Below are 19066 nucleotides of genomic sequence, written 5' to 3'. Positions count from 1 at the left end.
TTCTTCACATGAACTGGAAATAACCATAGTTTCTAATATTATAGAATGCTGTCATAAGAATTACAGTAAATAAATAGATGCAGGTAAAGTGCCTGGAAGGTGTGCCTCACACACAGCTTCTAACAGCTGTTTGTTCTATGTTTCTTCTGTGTGTGTGTGTGTCATTTGTTAGGCATAGTGAGTTGAACTGTTTCCCCCAAAAACATATGTTTAAATCCTAAGCCCCAAGGGCCCATGAACATGAATTTATTTGTAAATAGAGTCTTTACAGATGTAATCAAGTTAAGGTGAGGTCATATTGGATTAGGGTGGGCTCTAGGCCAATGACAGATGTCTTTCTAAGAGAAATGAGAGGAAGATTTAGAAACAGAGACACAGAGGATCGACACAGGGAAGGAGGCCATGTGAAGACAAGGCAGAGATTAGAGGGATGAAGCTACAAACCAAGGAATACCAAGGATTGCCAGGAGCCAAGAGAAGTTAGGAAGAGGAAAAGAAGCATTCTCCCTTAAGGTCTTGGGAGGGTTCATGGCCCTGCTGACACTTCAATTTTGAATGTCAAGCCTCCAGAACTATGAGAGAATAAATTTTTGTTGTTTAAGCCACCAAGGTTTTGGTACTTTGTTACGGCTGACAAAAAAATAATGAATATACTAGGTAACCTAATGAAAAAGTGAGGATTTGTGGAAGGAGAGAATGAGAAAGCAAAAGATGAAACCTTAGTACCTAGAAGAGAGCTTCTATGTGGTTCATTGGGTGTTCTTTGAATTTAGTTATTTCATGGAGTCTTCTATAGTCTTCCCTACTTACAGGGAATGAGGTTCAGGCCTGCAGGGTTGGGGTGGTAAACAGCTCTCTTTAAGTGAATATGAACGTATCACACAACTTTCTGCAAAGTAGAACTGTGCTGTTAAATCAGAGGCCACTAGTCACTGAGGGTGGGGGTGTATTTAAATGTAAATCTATTAAAATGAAATAAAATTAGAATTCTGTTTCTCTCTTACTAGCCACGTTTGAATTACCCAACAGCTATATGTGGTTGCCATATTGGATTGTGCGGATGTAGAACATTTCCATCATTGCATGAAGTTCTATTGGACAATCCTAGATGATACTTTTATTGTAATAAGATTTATTTAGAAGGCAAGTAAAACAAGAAGACAAGTTGTGTAGAAAAAAGGTCTCATACTCATGGGCAAGCAACACCATGATTATCTAAAGAAAAAGAAAAAGTGAATATGGTAGAACGGATACTTGGACAGCTAGCTGCTCGTTGGCAGGTCTCACTTGTTTAATGATCTACTGTTTTCTTCTGGAAGTCATCTACATCACTGCTTTCCTGTAATTTGGACAAAGGACTTTGTATTAAATTCCTATAAACTGGAAATGAGAACAGCTGAAAACTAACCTATATCCAATGCCAGGCACCACTATGAAGTATGGCTGGCTTTACCTTGATCTGGTTGAGACACACCCCATATTGAATTGCTTAATATTTTGGTCCCTTAATACTGTGAAGGAGCTAAATGCTACAAAGCGACAAATGAGATCAAGAAGCCAGTGAGCCACAATCTCTCCTCCTCTTCAGATCTAATCATACAGATGAATAAATTGCTATAAAAAATACCAAAAAAATAAAACTAAAAACAATGACTGAATCATTTTTTTAAAATCTCATGCACTCTGTGTTCAGGTAGCAAGAAATTTAATTCCAGCCGGACCAGTCTCCTGTGATTTTTTTTCCCTTTTCTGCTAAGATATTTTTAATGCTCAGAGGCATTATAATAGGAAAGCATGTATTTTTGCCTGGTTTATACCCATCATCCTTACCATTACAACAAGACAAAAGCATTAAAGTAAAATTAATCATGTCAAAAGACTTTAGCAAAAACAAGTGAGACCATGCATAAAGCATCGCTTTGTCTAGTGTGAAGTCACGCTCTGATTAAAAACATATAATGAAAGTGAAAGTGATACATCATTGCCTTAGCAGTAGGGTTTTCTGAAAGTGCTTTGTGTTCTCAACATAAAAATGTGGAAGATTTCAGTCTTTGAAACTCACAATGATTACTGTTCTAGCTAAATAACTGGAATTTTCAATCTTACATTTTTTTTAAAAACAAAATTAAGAATTCATGGCCAAGATACATAAATAAATAAAAGCATGTCAGTAGGATTAATAATTAGCACACACTGTAAGGGGTAGTTTGCCTTGCCAGCCAGACAGAGAGGTAAGAAAGCATCTGCGTTTGCTCAGCACACACAGCCATCTTCAATATCGGCTAGATGTGGCCAGGCTCTTCTCTGAAGCACCACTATTTGCTCCATCGATAGCAATATAATTAATAAATATAAAGGGGTAGTCATAGAGTAATCGTTCCTTAGTAATGATCTCATTTTGTGTATAATACACTAAACCAAATTCCTAACTGGCCAGCTAGTCAGGAATAAGAGATGTGGTACCTACCCCACAGCGTCACGCCATGGATCTCTATAGAAAGTCTGCTCATCTACACTTTACTTTAATCGCTCCTTTATTGTGATAAAGATCTTTGCATGTAATAATCACCTCAATTATATTTTCACTTTTTTATTGTAATTTTGAAAGTTACTTTAGTTCTTTTTTTTTTTAATGAGGTGACTCTAAATGACAAAATCCATTCTGTTCTATGGGAGTTATGTTTATATATACACATTTGCACAATTATATGATAGATGTATAATAGGTTAGGCATAATAAACAGTAAAAATAGTAAAACTATATAAATACAAACATATTTATACCCTTTGAGGGGATTCAAAATTTGAAAAATTCTATCCCAAATGTGTTATTACAATATTTGAAATGCATTTTAAACTTTTCCTTTAATGTAGAAGAACCTAATCTCTGAATGAAGATCAGTCCTGACAGTAGAGTCACACTGAAGAGATAGAAAGATGCAATGGAGCAACTAAATATTTCCTCTGCCTAATAACTGCTCATTGGAGGAGTGAGAATATTTTACATGTGACAAGAAGAGTGAACTGAATATTTGTTGAACATAGGGTGTACTGTTGTTATGATTAAGGCTATTAAACAAATATTTTGATTATTCTCTTTCTGAGAATATGGGAAGATGGCACTTCTCTAAACGTGATGAGGTTAGGTGTGGCCAAGTGATTTTTTTTTTTTAAGTGAGAGGAGGGAAGATAGAGAGACAGACCCCTGCATGCCTTGACCTGGTCCACCTGGTAACCCCGTCTGGGGCCAATGCTCGACTCAATTGTGCTATCCTCAGCCCCTGGAGCCGATGCTCAGACAAACTAAGCTATCCTCAGTGCCTGAGGCTGACGCTTGTACCAACTGAGCTATCCTCAGTGCCCAGGGCTGCTGGTCGAACCAACTGAGCTACTGGCTGCAGGTTGGGAAGACAGAAAGAAGGGGGGGGGGACAAAAGGGGAGAGAAGCAGATGGTTGCTTCTCATGTGTGCCCTAACCAGGGTTTGAATCTGGGATGTCTGCATGCTGGGCTGAAGCTCTATCCATTGAGCCAATTGGCTAGGGGCTAACTGATGTGTTTTTGACAATGAAATATGTTAGTTCAGGGTAGAAGCTCAAGGAGTGAGTGTGGGATTGTTCTTTCCCTGGCCATGGCAATAATGACATGCCAGATCCTGGAGTTTCCATGAACCTGAGTCCAGGAATGAGAGGATGTGAGGCAGAGACCCTAACACAGCACAGACATGTGGCATTTAAAAAATATAAGTCTTTACTTGTATAAGCCATTATGCTTTGGCCATGCTGTTAGGACCATCTAACCTAGCCTAGCCTATTTTGACTGATACAGGCATGGGTTTCCAAGAGCACCCAGTGGCTGATAGCAAGAAAATTGATTTTGTGAAGGGGAAGAAGGAAATGCACATTATGGCATGAAAAACCACTTGGTAAACTGTGGTTTGCTCTTACTTGGATGGTTAATCAGTTATTTAATGAACTTCTACCTCCAGGGGAAAAAGTTGGAAAACAGAACCTCTTGATAGTGTGTATTGTTTGCTGTTGGCTGCACTTGGCAAGACTTAAAAAATAAAGATGATCTCTCTCTCTCTCTCTCTCTCTTTCACACACACACACACACACACACACACACACACACACACACACACACACACAGGCTAATTTATAAGTAAGGTTGAAAAGAAAGAGTCCAAAAATCTAACAGCATGTAGCGTTGGAAGAAGCAATGCTTTTCAATCTCATCAGGTAAAATATTTTTGTTTTACATATCATACAGAAAATGAGAAGAATTTTGAGCAAAAAAGGTTCATTAGAACTCGGCTTGCTAACTATTAAAAAGTTAAAGATATTCCTTTCAGAGTAATTTCACTGAATTAGAGTGTCTTAGAAGAGAGTTTTAATGAAGGTTGATATACTGAGTAAATTCTTTTAACTCAGGGAAAAGAAAAAAAAAGCAAGCTGTCCCATTAAAGCCTGGTAGCTAAGTGTATATATAGAGTATGGAGGGGAGGGGAAAAACAATCTAAGACTATAAGAGAGGTTGTGACAATTAAAGACTTAAAATAGCCATTGTCTCCTAAATATCTACAGACATGAAATGTACTTAGAAAATTCTTCCACTTCCAGAAGAACATATTCTCAGGTTCACTGCAGATATGACCAAGGAAGGTAACGGAAGAAGAAGGACCCCTTGTAAGGTGGAGTTAGGGACCACAGAGAACCAAGGACAATGAGCAGAGGGCCCTGATCAAGGCACACACCTTTGATAGGCACTCTTCCAAAAGTCTATTTGGTTAGATTGCTAAGTTGCTATACTCTTTCCATATTAAAGTGTTTATTGTGGTGATCCTGTCCTCAATCCATCACTGTGCATTGTGTGAGGGGACAGGACAATTTATATTTCAGTTTGTTTCCAGATCAAATGAACCTGATACTGGGATAATGGTCCATTACCCAGAGATTGACCCTGAACGATATTATTTGGGGTGATCCCCCCTTCAGAGGAAGAGACGTGGCATGGAGAGCACATGGAATATCTTATGCTCAGTGCAAGATGCTGCAGCACAGTCTTCCTCTACTGCGTTGATGTTAAAAATACACGTTAAGCCTGACCAGCAGTAATGCAGTGGATAGAGTATTGGAATGGGATGCTGAGGACCCAGGTTCGGAAACCCCAAGGTCACTGGCTTGAGCACAGGCACATCTGGTTTGAGCATAGGCTCACCAGCTTGAGCGTGAAATCATGACATGACCCCATTGTTGCTGGCTTGAGCCCAAATGTTGTTGGCTTGAAGCCCAAGGTTTCTGGCTTGAGCAAGAAGTCACTGGCTCTGCTGTAGCTCCCCCTTCCCCCAGTCAAGGCACATATGAGAAAGCAATCAATGAACAAGTAAGGCGCTGCAATGAAGAACTGATGCTTCTCATCTCTCTTCCTTCCTGTCTGTCTTTCCCTATCTGTCCCCCTCTCTGTCTTTCTTTATCTCTGTCACACAAAAAAAAGAAGGAAAGAAAGGAAGGAAGGAAGGAAGGAAGGAAGGAAGGAAGGAAGGAAGGAAGGAAGGAAGGAAGGAAGGAAGGAAGGAAGACATTTTAAGATGAAGCCCCCTCTCTTTTCCTATCTGTCTGTCCCTATCTGTCCCTCTCTCTGTCTCTGTCACACACACACACACACACACACACACACACACACACACACACACACGAAAAAGATGAAGCCCCATATGCCTGGATCCCTGAATGACTCTGACAAACAGATGCCCTCTGACAACCTGTGCTAGACATGGAGAATGAGTGAGAAATTAATTTTTTGTTGGTTAAAACCCCTGAGATTTTGGAGTTGTTTGTTATCATAGCATAACCTAGCCCATCCTGACTGATGCATATAAACTTCATGCTAAAAAGAGATAAAAATTTTATTCTCAATCAAAGGAATGTCTTTTTTCTCAAACTTTTGAGCAGAAGCTAAGATGTAATTTTTTTGGTTCACTCTGTTTGGTTATAAAAGAATGCAAAATAGACTAAAATAGACTAAAATTATAGTGAGGAACAAGTATCTCCCTGATACTAGCTTAGAGCTTTATTTGTACTACTTTATTTAAATCTCACAATAACTCTATGAGGAATTATTCTCACTTTGCAAATGAGAAGGATCAGAGAGAAATCAGCTTGCTCAAAGTCTCACAGTCAACAAATGTCTGGGATGCATTAAATTTAGAGCTATCTGTCCCGAAATATGTTGCCTGTGTTATGTAAGTGTGTGTGTGTGTATGTTGTTTCATTTTTGATACAGCTTTAAAGACAGAGTTATAATGTCAAAAAATTTGCATTGAATTATGGCTTATAAATAATCTTAAGTGCAAATTTTATCACTTATATATCAAGTGATATATCACCAAGATTATATTCTTGCCCATTGCGGGTAGGCTATTCACTCAGTTAATCTATACTAGGTTCTGTTCTATGAATGTCATACTATGGTCCATTTATATTTTCATGGGTGAAATCGGTCAGTGCAGATAAAATCCCATTCATCTGCATGGACTTTTGGCCAATGGCACTTGGTGAGACAGGCTGGTGTGGTGTGTCCTGCTTGATGAAAATACAGAGACTAGTGCTCTGTTCCTCATTCTGCCACTAAATCATTGTGTGACTACACATGTGATACCACCTGGCTTTCAATTATTTAAAAAATTGTGAACTTGTCATAGAAATGCCTACATGATCTAGTTTCTGCTAAAGTCTTTAGCCATATGTCCTATCTTTCTCCCCCTCACTCTGGGTTCAGTTATGTGCCTTCTTCCTGCAGGGTTTCTTATCACTTTCTATGAGTTAACCTGGAGCAATCCTCTCTTACAGTTTCACCTGGGCACCTGACTAAATCCTTTTCAACCTTAAATGCCACTTTATTGGTAATAGTCTCCATGACTCCTAAAGTAGATCATTTTTCTTCATTACAAGATCTTACATAGTTTATACCCTTCCTGCAGAGTACTATCACTTCAGACTATTATATATTATTATTATATAATATATTGCTATCTGGGATTATTTATTAATGCTGGTTACCCTACTAAACTCTCAGCTGAATGAAGGTACGATGATATTTGTTTTGACTCGGCATTGCATCCTCTGTAGTTAGAACAATGCCTACTACTTAGAAGATATCAATTATATTTGTGGAATGACTGAAATGAATGTGTAAAGTGAGAGGGTTGGGCAAAGAGATCATTTAATCTTTCAGGATTTACATTCAATGGTTTGCCAGACTTAGTCTGCAATTTGCCTAGGAATGACACAACGAATTCAAAGCAGCCCATGTGACCCTTACCTCCCTCATGCCAGACTCAGCAGCAAGTACCATAGCTTGTGTGTAAAGGAAGCATCAAAATTATTTGTACATGTGCTATTCTCTGGAGAAAAAACAATTGCTATATTCAAGGGAGATGTAAATGGGAAATAAAGTCAACTGGTTTTTCTAAGCACCAACTTATTTAAAATACAGTATTTGGAGTGACCACCACACATATTTTTTAAAAAATCTATGAAAAATCCACTAATGCACTGGTGCATGAATACACAGTAGCAAATAATTCAGGATATATAGCAATGTGTAGTCATGTATCTCAAATTAGAATTGAGCTCATTGAAGGTAAAATTAGATGCTAACATATTTAAAAAGTCCAAACACAATTATCTCTCCTTCTTTTTGTCCAAAGTCATGGAAACAATTACTGCATGAACTAAAATAAAAAGCTCCAAGCTAAGAGAGAACAACTACCATGCTACTGTAAAAAAAAAAAAAAATATATATATATATATCTTTAGATCACTGTGTTTTCATTAACATTAAAAACAAAAATTGGATAGTCTCTACTCTTAATTCTTATTTCTTGAACCTCTCTTAACAAGTCCTTGAAGCAGTCTTGGTTAACTCTCCAGGCCCACCACATACTTCCCCAACCTCTAGATCTCCTATAGATGTATAATTTCACTTCAGTTTTTAAAAGGCACCAATTCTCTTTTGCCTTTTGGCATGCTCAATGCCAGACTCTGTTATAAATACTTACTCATCCACCTCTATGCTAGATAATTCCTACCCATTATTTTTTCCAGTTTTATAGAGTTACTTCTAGGAAAGCTTCCCTGACCTCTCATATGTAGATCAGGGACCCCCTTATGTACTCCTATAGTATGAGTTTCTCCTATTTATCCCTTAGCACACTGTATTGCTGCCAATTCCTTAAGTTCTTTTTTTTTTCATTTTTCTTAAGTGAGAAGTGGGGAGGCAGAGAGACAGACTCCCGCAGGCACCCCGACTGGGATCCACCTGACAAGACCCCTAACCTGGCGATGCTCTGACCATCTGCCTAAGGTGAGGCCATGGAGTCATCCTCTGTGCCTGGGGCCAACTTGCTTCAATGGAGCCATGGCTACAGGAGTAGAAGAGAGAGATAGAGAGAAAGAGGGGAGAGGGGTGAAGAAGCAGAAGGTCACTTCTTCTGGGTGCCCTGACCAGGAATCGACTCCGAGACATCCATACACCAGGCTGATGCTCTGCCACTGAGCCAACTGGCCAGGGCCCCTTAGGTTCTTAAGAAGGGTGATAATTTTATGCACGTTTTATCATGCAACCCAGTGAAGGTATTCAATAATTGCTGCAACATGAAGGAATGAGATCTATAAATAAGTCTAAATTCTGCCTATGCATTTTCAGAGTCATAAGGGAAGTACCTCATTGTTTTCTGAGGTTCTCCTGCAATGAGAAATGCACTATTATAGACTATACCTGCCTACCAAAAAATTAAATGAAATAATTTTTGGGTTTTGGTTCCTAGTAATAAAGATAATATGAACAAAGAAAACCCAAAGGTATAAAACCTTCAGCTGAACTTACTTTTTATTTCCTTCTAAACAAATAATCATAAGAAACGATTATTAGCTTTTGATTAACTTGACTTTCCTCAATACATCCTAAAAGAGCAGAAACAAATGGAAATCAAGAAACAGAAGGGCCAAGGAAGCAAGTCCAATGGAATGTATCAGTATGCAGGTTTTTTGGTTTTTTGTTCCCTAAATGAATAGCTATTAAACCATTCTCTATTACTCAGCTTTAGGATATGATCAAACTTATTTTCTTTTTGTGACAGAGAGAGACTGAGAGAGGGACAGATAGGAAGGGAGAGAGATGAGAAGCATCAAATCTTTGTTGTGGCACCTTAGTTGTTCATTGATTCCTTTCTCATATGTGCCTTGACTGGGGGGCTGCAGCAGAGCGAGTGACCCCTTGCTCAAGCCAATGACATTGGGCTCAAGTCAGCGACCATAGAATCATGTCTATGATCCCACGCTCAAGCCAGTGATCTTACGCTCAAGCTGGTGAGTGCGTTCAAGTTGGATGAACCCATGCTCGAGCCAGCAACCTTGAGTTTTCAATCCTCTGCATCCCAGTCCGACACTCTATCCACTGCACCTGCAGCACCACCTGATCAGGCTCAAACCTATTTTTATCTTTGGGAACTGAAGTTCAGTATCTTATATAAGATTTGTTTTCTCTGTACTATTCCTTCAAAACTTATGGAAAGTATATTTCTTGAAAAGTATGAAGAGTGCACCAACCTCTGATCTTTGTGACTCTCCTGAAACAAATCAATGATATCTGGCTCCAGGACCTTTCCTAATGGAGATGATCAAATATGGACCAGAGGAGACAACAGAGGAAACCTCTGCACAATGGTTTTCTTTATTTTTTACGACTTGGAAATACAAGTTCCCAAATCCTTGCACTACCAAGTAGAAGACAGAATTGTAAATCAAAGGAAAGGAAAAGGAAAAACAAAACATTTCCCCAATCACTAACAAAGGGTACCTAATAATGGCCAAAAGGTGGGGACAAGGTTTTCTAACTTAGCTCTTCTAATTTTCATTCTAACTTTATGAATGGAAAGTCATCATTGGCACATTGGAAGGACAAAGGAAGTTGGGTCCTGGAAAACACTTTTACCCACCAGTAAAGAACTTGGTCAACGGGGAATGCAAATAGAAACAACAGCTCTCAGTCCTCCCTCGAGGAGGAATGCAAGACGTTTCCCGCTCTTGGACTTTATAAAAACATTGATATGTAAAAAATATGTTACACCAAGTATGCCAGTAGCCCGAAAAATTTTGTTTGATATTTGCACGAACAATTAGGGCCTGTAATGTGCAGGAGGCGCTGTTTTTTTGCATTGGCTATTTTAGTATTCATGTCTCCTGTACTGCTTTCTAATAAGTTAAGAATGAAACGGGAGACTGCGTGCAGGAGTGAGAAATGCAAGAGAAGCAGTACTGTAAAATAAAAATGAATGAAAGTGCATTTCAACTTCCCTTTTATTACTAACAGTCAAGAGAACAACAATGCCAATTTTATTATTATTACTTAACACTTTACACTTACGAAGGGACTTTATAGTCATTTTTACATGTTCTTTTTCAATACTTTTTCTGAAAGACATTGGGGAGCTCTGTCACTATTCTTTTTTTTTTAACAGAGACAGAGTTAGAGGGATAGACAGGGACAGACAGACAGGAAATGGAGACAGATGAGAAGCATCAATTATTAGTTTTTTGTTGCATGTTGCGACTTCTTAGTTGTTCATTGATTGCTTTCTCATATGTGCCTTTACCGCGGGCCTTCAGCAGACTGAGTAACCCCTTGCTGGAGCCAGCGACCCTGGGTCCAAGCTGATGAACTTTTTGCTCAAGCCAGATGAGCCTGCGCTCAATCTGGCGACCTCAGGGTCTCGAACCTGGGTCCTTCCACATCCCAGTCCAACGCTCTATCCACTGCGCCACCGCCTGGTCAGGCTCTGTCACTATTCTTAAGATTAATTTTATAATGTTATACTAAATTATTTTCCCAAAGAAGAGGACAAAAAAGCAGTCTGTGCCAGCATATTACCAAAACAGTCTTTTCCGGGAGAATAATGGTTCCTATGCTGTTTGGGTAGATCAGACCACTGGTAAGCTGACTTTTAAAGTTTGTTTTCTTTATGTTGGGCAAACATAGTTTTTTTTTTGGGTTTTTTTTACTTCTATTCACCTCCACTCCATTTAATTTATTATTATTTGCTTATTATTATTATTATAGTATTTTAAAAATATAAATAATATAACAGGAGAAGACCTAAAAATATTATGACTGACTTTTCTTTTAATTCTACACGGTGTGTGAATAGCACGGCTTCCTCAAGGGGGTATTTGTGCTCCTGACTCTTTGTTCACAGGCTGTGAAATGTTGGCTCAGGCCAAATGGGCAAAGGTTTCTAAGATTCAGAAGCTCTAGCTAACCTCAGGTTTTTGATTTTCACTTGTTGGCTTATTTGTTAGTTTGTACGGAGATGGTCATTCAGTAAATGAGCCAACCCCCAAACCAGGAACTATCTCCTGGCTTGGTTGCCATTCTCAGTTCCCTGCCAATTAGTTCAGCCACTGTTCTGGGTCAAAAGAACAGCTACAGGAAGCTCTGCAATCCCTAATGTTTCCTTGGATTTGGGGTGAATTTGGATATCTTCTCATTCCAATGAGAAACATTTCTTCATTTATTATTAGATGGTCCAAACAGTGTGGAAAGCTTACATTATTGAGTCAATGTAGTCAAATAAGATGCTTTAATTAAAAATTTCAAACCCAGAGCAGAAGTCATCCAGAAAACTGTCTATACTTCTCCAAGAGACCTAAAAATGTGTCTTCACTTGCGGCCCTGTCTTCACAGCCCAGCAGGTAATAAACTTCATTTTATAAAGTACAAAGCCCAGTGAGATAAAGATTATGAGTAGAGTTGACGTTTATTTCAAAGTTAGGGTTATGCCTGAGTATAGAAAAAAAAAGTTCAAGATCTTTGAAGATATTCACATTATAAGAACTTTTCTATACATTAATGCTTTTATTTCCTTCCATTTCAAATGTGGTAAATGGAGTCAACAGATACTCATTTATCTTTGCTTCTTAGTAGATTATTCCACCTGACATATACAAACTATGGGAAACAGGCTCCTTTCTCTGGAGCTGGGGGTACAGGTGTTGTGTCTGTGTAATGTAAGTTTCTCCCCTCTCTATGAAAAGCTTCAGTTGACTGATGCCTCCAGGCAAAAGAGTCTGAGCAGTCTTTGTGCTAGTATTGGTAGTGGTGTTAACATAACAGCAACAGTAGCTGCAATTTATTGACTTCATGCCATGTGGTAGATTATTTATAAACATAATTTTATTTTTAAAATACGCAAATTACTATAAGTAAGTGAAATACCCATGACTCAGGACGTGTATATAACTTGCTCAAGGTCATAGACATGTGTTAGAACTTACATGTGATTGATTCAAGTTTCTGCTTCTTACTACGTCCCTCAAAGTCGTATCAGGCAGTGTGAAAAAATTAAGTAGGGTGGCCATATGTTTCAGTCTATACCTGTTGTTCCAGCATAATTAATAGATCCCCATTTTATACTGTAAAGTGTTCCAATTTGGACAATAAGGTGGACGATCACCCCACATCTCAGAACGTGGTTCAAATGACTTTACTTGGGTATTATTCATACTGCTTTAATTAATCTTTTTGCCTTTAATGAAGGGCTTTGAACAAACATCCCACTGGCCCTGGCCTGGCATATTTGGGAAAAACAGATGGATTTGTAAAGGAATATCACTTATTGCTTAGGTCTCATATATCCCTGTCCCTTACCCTGTTTCTCTGTCATTTCTCTTTGAGAATCATTTGTCCTTCCTCTCTCCTCCGCCTAGTATTTTTGTCTCATTGTATTTAGGCTTTCTCTATTGATTAAGTGTTAGAAAAACAAATTCTTTAGTTTTATTTAGCTTTAGTTTCTGATGAATCTGTACAATAGAGCTTAGTCATGCATTCAGATATTTAAGTTACTCTTTGTGTCAAAAAGAGATCAAAAATCATTTCAAGGCATCCCTAACTTATTTTTCCTTCTTCCTTCTCCTTACTCTGGCTGCTACTCTCCCCCACTTCTTTACTATAGCCACGGTGTATAGGCGTCCAGGGAGCCTTCTCGTTGCAGTTCCTGGACAATGCTACTGCAGGTTTCGCTGGGGTAAGCCAGCTCTGAAACGCATTATTTCAAGCACCACATCACATGCCTTTGCTTCTCTTCTGCTGTTATGGGCAAACTGTTGTTCTGTTTCCATTATTTTAAAGGGCTTTCAGTGAAAGAAAAGGAAATTATTTCTTTTAAAATTGATAACATATATAACTGCTTAAAAGACACATGCACTAAGAAAGGCTAACTTTCACTTTTGTTGGTTTTAAATGTGTGGCTTTGATTTATATATCAAAATTGCTCATTATTATTTTATCTATACAGCTCTGGGCAATTTTGACAGTTAAAATTTAGTTTTATTGACCAGTGCGGCCACTGTACCCACCAGGGGACTGGTGCACACAGCCTGCTGCACTCAGGAAACGAGGATTTTTGAGTCCATGACTGAGTCAGATTGGGAATCATAACCGATGTAACAATTAGTTCCAACTTTCAGTGCCCCAGGCAAGAGGTTTGCTGTAAAACACAACCAACCTGTAAGGAGGGGAGGAGGAGGCTCTTGGGTGGAAGTTAGCAAGTGCTATTTAATGCAGCTGGGATAGGCCTTGATGATCTCTGCACGTCTAAAACAGGAGCAATAGAGGGGGTGCTTCCCTAAAAACTAAGCTGCATAAACTAAAGATTAATGAGCAAAATGCCTAAAAAAGGAAAGGGAAGGTTAGTTACTGAGACAATAAACTGAACAACCAATCTGATGTGAGAAAATTTACTAGTGCTGTTAGCCAACCTTTCGCTTCTCAACGAACAATAAATAAACTGAAGAATTTCTTCGGGAAGCTCCGGGTCGCCCTTCCCTTGTCTCAGCAAACCCAGAAACACAGACTTGTGCTGCAGTTTAAGGCCAGTTTGAATTCAGGTGTATTTGACCACCAACTCATCACCTTTGCCACGTTAATTTAGTCTTTTCCTCTAGATCCCCCATGCTACATAAACAGGCCTCCAAAGGGTAACAAATCAATAAAATGTCTAATTTGATTAGCCATGTTTTTGAATTCCTCGAGACTTCTGCGATGTGCAATAACAGGTGGGGTAAATAACTAAAAAGGGACACTCACTTGTGAGGATTTTCCATGTCTTCTTTTCATCGTCGTAGTACTGAACCAAGTTGCTGGGAAGGCGGTCCGGCCCAGGAGGCAGGCCTCCAACCAGTAACAGCATTTTCTTGTTAGAGCGAATTCTTCACCCAAAACAAAAGAGGAGATGAATAACCACATTATTGTAGAGCCTTTTTTAGTGGCAACGAAATCATAACCATCAAAAGAATGTTCCTTGCTTGCAGATTTCTATTTCATTTTTCCCTGTGTCTTCTCCCATTCATGTCTCAACAATTTTTTTTTGAACCAAGCAGAAAAATGATCGGAAGAGCGGCATATCCGCATACTCATGGAATAATAAGCTCCCTTTATGCAATTTGTTAGAGGTTCATTCTAGAACGACCTTTTTCTTATATTATCCCTTTAAATCATCACTCTTTACAGCTGAGTACACATGAAATGCTCTGGAGTTGTACTGAGGTTAAGCATTAAAGTTGCATGTCAAAAATCGTATTAGTCAAAATCATTATTATAAGCCATTCTCCACTCAAAGAACCTTGAAAAAATTAAGGTTATGCAGAGATTTTTGTGAACCAACTCTTTAATCACCCAGGGAACTTCAAATACAAGTTTGGTACAATTAGTAGCACAGGGTTAACTGGGGTGTGTTAACCAGTATGATCAGGACTTTTTGTTTGTTTAACTTCGCTGACTTCTGCCTGCATCCCCTTCCCCAATCCCTCTCCCCTCCCCTCCCCCGCCCGCCAGCCACCCCATCCCTGGGCACCACTGGCCACACAGCAGCACCGATTGGTAAGAATGAGACCGGGAGGATGTTTTGAGCCTCCCCAGAGTGGAGCCCTGCCAGTGCCTGCCACTGATCCAGCGGCACGAACCTGCTCAACTGTGCAAAGTCACTCTAATTCCCTCCCTCTGTTTTTCTACCTTCTCCCCCAGGGGGCAGCCACTGAAAGGAGTGACTACCCACCCATCAAGAGCTGGCAATTCGCTGCTATTAACCGTGACTGTGATTCCCAGTCTGCCTGGCAGTTCCTGGGAACGGGCCTGCAACGTCTCATATGCAGTAAAAGCTATAAGATGCACCCTGGCCGGCAGACTCGACCTGATGGATGTACACATCCTCGGGAACAGTAATGGGTTGAGCACACTGGCGATTGGAGCAGGGAAGGGAGGCCCAGATCCCTACAAGGGGCCTGCTGATTTAACTGTCACTTTACATATAATTGAACTTTTCATTTACCTGAAAGGCTGAAGGTGGTGGTGAAAGAAACAGAACAACAGGACTGAAGGGAAAAGTCAATAAATACCAGAGTTTCTTTTAAATATGATCACAACCCACAGGGTGGCTCTGAATCTATTATTACGCATTCAGCCCGTGGTTCAGATGCAAGGACGCTTGGCGAAGTATGCCCTTGTGGAGAAGCACTGTTTGTTGGTTAAGAACCTAACATTCGGCAAGTTAACTTAATACAGTTAATGGCGTTTCCATGTGAAGGAAGGGAACAAGAGAATTCCTTTAATGAAGCGCTAGTGCCATTGAATGCATTGTGCATGCCTCAGTAGGAAAAACACCTTCTGAAGAAACTCCAGTTAGGGACTCATGGATAGGAGGAGCCACTTATAGAAGAACACCTAATGTAGCATCAACTTGCAATATTAATTTTGCCACAAACAACAACTCAAACTTCTTCAAACTGAAAAGTGCTTTGGATTTGTGCCCTTACAGATCAATAGTTGGAAGATGAAAATAGAATTCAATAGTAAAGAGCTCCATATTTTGTGGATTTTGGTGATTGTGATGGTTTGTTGAGAGGAGTTAAGTAAACTCAGTGCAGTAATTACCTTTCTTCTATTTTGAATACATACATACATAACTGGTGTATCATAAAATCCCCTAAATGCATGGTTATAGAACTAATATAAGACTTCTTTTTCATGCTGTAGTTTTAGCCCAAATAATCAATAATCAACCACTCTGCGTATAAGAGAAGTCAAGATGAGAACAAATATTTTCTTTAGGTTGCTGTCAGTTACCATTTGTGGACAGACCTATTCAGCTGGAAGTCACGAGTGTGTGGCTGTTGTGACATGACACATTTATGTGTTCCCACACTGCAGGTGGGAGCAGATCAACCAATGTCTGTCAGTTAGACAGAGAAGAAAGGACTCAATGAAGTGGTGGGTCACCAAAGCAACATCATTAAATCTTTACTATTTAAATAAATAAACTGCTTTTGAAATGTGTTTGAGGAATGACAAAGGGAGATAATTATATGGCTCCAATATGCTTGTGAAGTTGTTTTATTAATAAGGTCTATTTTTTTGTACCCATCCCATTGGTGATTTTCAACATTGGCTTAGATAGACCATCTCTGCAGATGATGAGAGAGTCTAGAGTCTCTATCTTCTCTGCCCAAAGAGCCAGTCATTACCATCTGTCCTCTAAGAACTGGACTGAGACCACTAATATGTAAGCCACCAAACAGCTGGCAAATGGTAACAGCTACCCCGCCAATTATGACATGACTCAAAGGGTTAGGTAGCATAGCAACAGTGAGAAAAACTACACAAACTAAGATAAATCTGCAAACTATCCAGGCCTCCTCAGGGATTGTAGTGAGGAATTACATGGAAGTAAGAAAAATCCTACCTACCGTCATTGGTTGTGTGTTGCCCGTGAAGGATCAATGCTTTAAGTTCATTATGTATGACCTTCGTAGTGAGGGAAGACATTCTAAATATCTTGCATTTTTTGTTATCATTCATTCAATTTCTTATGGCATCTTACTCAGAGTATTTTGTTGCTAATGCTTGTTACAAAAATTTTCAACCCAGATGTTATTTGACTTTAAATACAGTTTAAAACTCTGCCTGGTGACGGTGAGTCACACAGAAACCAAAAATAGGATAAAACATATGTGCAGAAAAAAGGACACAAAATAATGAAACACATTTGAGTGTTTTTCTTACCATATTTCTCCATTGACTCTCAAAACATCCTTATGTGGCGGGCATAATAACTCCATTTCACAGAGAAGTGAGAAAGTTCCCACAGTGAAAGTGGTAGAAACAGGATTCAAACATAGGATTTCAACTTTACCAGGCCAATGTCCTTTTTTTTTTTCAATTCAAATTTATTTTTTAGTATTTATTTTACTTATAACTTTTAATTTAGACCTAGATAGATGACCTGGATTCTAGTGTTAATTTTGCTGTTTATCAGAGTGACTGTATAAATTATATGCTTTCTTAGTGACTATGTTTTCTTAGCTCTAAGCAGACTTATCTGACTGCCTCGTCAAAGGATTGTCATGAGGATTACATAAAATAACAAAGTAAAAAGTTCTATATAAACTCTAAAGTAAATTATTATTAATTAGTCTTTAGATATTGACAATATAATATGGGCTTTATTTCAACATGTCAAACCTTATTAAATAGTTAGAAAAGTAATATTTTTCACTGAGACTCTTATTGGGTTTATGTATATGAATACCAGCTAATTAGGAGAACTGCACTACCCAGTTGTTATTTTATAATTATGTTCTTAGAAAATTATTGCTTTAATTATGTTAGCTATCTTTTGAGCTTTGTTATAAGAAAGTATACATTTGAACATCACATCAAATTCTGAACCCTTCTGAATCCAAATAAAGGGACCTAATAAAGATTATTCCACATTTCTTAAGAACAAAACAAATGAGAAGAACCATCACATATTTTACTTTGATATAAATGCAATGTCAACTATTAAATTACTCCTTGAAAGTAATACACGTGAATAATTCTTGTAGAAAAATTTCCATTCTTTTTACAGTGTGCAATTATAACAGTGACAATGACAATAATGACAGATAATAATGATGTGTATTGATATTGAAAACTCTGATTATCATGCTATTTGTTTGATGTATGTGAACTTCAATTTGAAAACATGGTGAAAAAAGATACTTTGTGAACCAGAAAAGTAGAATTAGGAGAATCTGAATTAATTTGCGACAGTGGGTTTCATCTATTCTTTTGTAAATAATTCCAGCGGAGCCTTCAGGTTTAATTCCAGATTAGGCAAAAAAGTAAAAACATAGCACTATTGCAATAGAGTTTCTTCATATGGCAACATGGTATACTTTTTAGAAGCTCTTTACATAGGGAAACAATTTAGCCAAAATTAGAATGTTCTCTTGAAATATGTTAATATTTTAAAAATACTCCTTTTTAGTTGTCATCTGATCACCACCTTGACTAAAGTAATGTACATATTTTAAAGCTAAGATAGTAGATAAATTTAAACAAAAAGGCTGAGTATGTCGTGATTAATAATAATATTTGATGCCTTTGACTTGAGTTCCTAGATTCTTGCATAGAAATATATCAGGTAAAAAAGGAGGGGAATGTGGAGAGTCCCGTTGTTTCAGCTCAGTGGTTGCCCCACATTTGCCATGTGTCACATTTGTGCGTGCATGTGAGCGTGTGTATGCCTGTGTGCTCGTGCGCATATACACTTTGGTTCCTGGGATGAATGATTGAAGGATGACCTAAAATCTACTGGTGTAAACATATTTTTCATCATACTGGTTTTCTAAGTACAGTAAAGTCTCATTTATTTTTATTTCAGTGATTTGGAACCTTAATAATTAGGAAACAGGCCAGATAAAGTTTTTTTTTCCATGATACATAGAAAAAGTTTTCATCATCAACCAGATTGAAAGGGAAGTTTTAACTTATTTAAGAAATCAGGTGGTCTGCTGGCACTTTAGAACTACCAATGTACCTGTAGACTAAATTCATTTTCCAATTATAAATAATCATCATTTAATTATTAAAGAAAACATTCTACACTGTTCTAAGAATCATTGAATCAGAGAGTTAGAAGACAAGTTGGAAGTAATCTAGTACAGTGATTCCCAAGTCTGGTAAATCAC

The 19066-nt window shown here is 38.3% G+C and overlaps 1 protein-coding gene across 2 annotated transcripts in view; it reads right to left on the bottom strand.

Moving 5' to 3' along the window:
• Positions 1-19066, bottom strand: part of KLHL14 (kelch like family member 14) — a 102233-nt gene that overhangs the window by 55622 nt on the left and 27545 nt on the right. For both annotated transcript variants that reach the window (XM_066247241.1, XM_066247240.1), the window contains exon 3: positions 14145-14266. In XM_066247241.1, the coding sequence (XP_066103338.1) occupies positions 14145-14266 (122 nt within the window). The remainder of the gene's footprint in view (positions 1-14144; positions 14267-19066) is intronic.

This window comes from Saccopteryx bilineata, chromosome 11 (genome assembly GCF_036850765.1).
Source record: "Saccopteryx bilineata isolate mSacBil1 chromosome 11, mSacBil1_pri_phased_curated, whole genome shotgun sequence".
In the NCBI taxonomy this organism is placed as follows: Eukaryota; Metazoa; Chordata; class Mammalia; order Chiroptera; family Emballonuridae; genus Saccopteryx; species Saccopteryx bilineata.
Note: the sequence above shows the minus strand (reverse complement) of the source record. Positions and strands in the feature narration are given on the sequence as shown.